The sequence below is a fragment of the Myotis brandtii genome, unplaced genomic scaffold (assembly GCF_000412655.1).
Source record: "Myotis brandtii unplaced genomic scaffold, ASM41265v1 scaffold97, whole genome shotgun sequence".
Taxonomy (NCBI): Eukaryota; Metazoa; Chordata; class Mammalia; order Chiroptera; family Vespertilionidae; genus Myotis; species Myotis brandtii.
In genome coordinates, this window is record NW_005372020.1 from 873,682 (window position 1) to 874,684 (window position 1,003).

Consider the following 1,003-nt stretch of genomic DNA (forward strand, 5'->3'; position numbering starts at 1 on the left):
AGGCCCTGACGCTGCTTGCCCTGTCCCAGGAGAAGGAGAGGAACGCGCGCCGGAAGAAGAAGAAGGCCCCGGCCGCCGCCAGCGAGGAGGCCGCCTTCCCGCCCGTGGTCGAGGACGAGGAGATGGAGGCGTCGGGCGCCAGCGGGAACGAGGAGGAAATGGCGGAGGAGGCAGAAGGTGAGGGCGGTCGGTGGGAGCTGACCTTCCCCAGAAACGTCTGGGTCCTTCTGAGGGGCCTGGCCCGCCTCACAGGGGAGAGCGAGGTGGTGACAGTGATGGTGTGATGGTGATGGTGGTGAAAATGATGGTGAAGAAGATGGTGATGGTGGTAAGAATGGTGATGGTGATGATGATGGTGGTGATTGTGGTGATGGTGGTGATGATGGTGATGATGGTAAGTATGGTGATGGTGGTGATGGTGATGATGGTGATAAGGTTGGTGGTGATAGTGATGATGGTGAAAATGATGGTGAAGAAGATGGTGATGGTGATTGTGGTGATGATGGTGGTAAGGATGGTGGTGGTGATGGTGATGGTGGAGATGATGGTGATGGTGGTAAGTATGATGATGGTGGTGATAATGGTGATGATGGTGATAAGGTTGGTGGTGATGGTGATGGTGATGTGGTGGCAACAGCGGTAACCGAGGCTCTGGGCCCACGGGCACTGTCCGTCCCGCCCTCCTGACCCTGTGAAGATCAGCACAGCCCTAGTGACACCTGGTGTCCTATCACATTTTAGAAAAAAAAATTTATTTTTTGAAAATAGTTTTTTGACCTGAACTGTTGACAAGTTGAACCAACCTGTTGGTCGAGAATATCCCGTCTGGTTGATACATCGCACGACTGAGGCTCGGGCTGCGTCGTGTCCCAGGCAGCGCCCCGGTGTCCGGGCGGCGTTCCTGCCCCGTCCTCGGGGAACCCTCCCCCGGGTGCTGCTCAGGGGGCAGTGAGGATCGGTCACCCGGTGCCCGAAGGAGGGTTCTGGCCGCAGCCGAGAGGTC

General features: G+C 57.0%; 1 protein-coding gene across 1 annotated transcript in view; it reads left to right on the forward strand.

Annotated features, from left to right (window-relative positions):
• The window catches only part of NCOR2 (nuclear receptor corepressor 2), a 172,730-nt gene that overhangs the window by 117,537 nt on the left and 54,190 nt on the right, over positions 1-1,003 (forward strand). Inside the window, 1 exon segment of the mRNA XM_014533346.1 lies at positions 30-177. Within this exon segment, the coding sequence (XP_014388832.1) occupies positions 30-177 (148 nt within the window).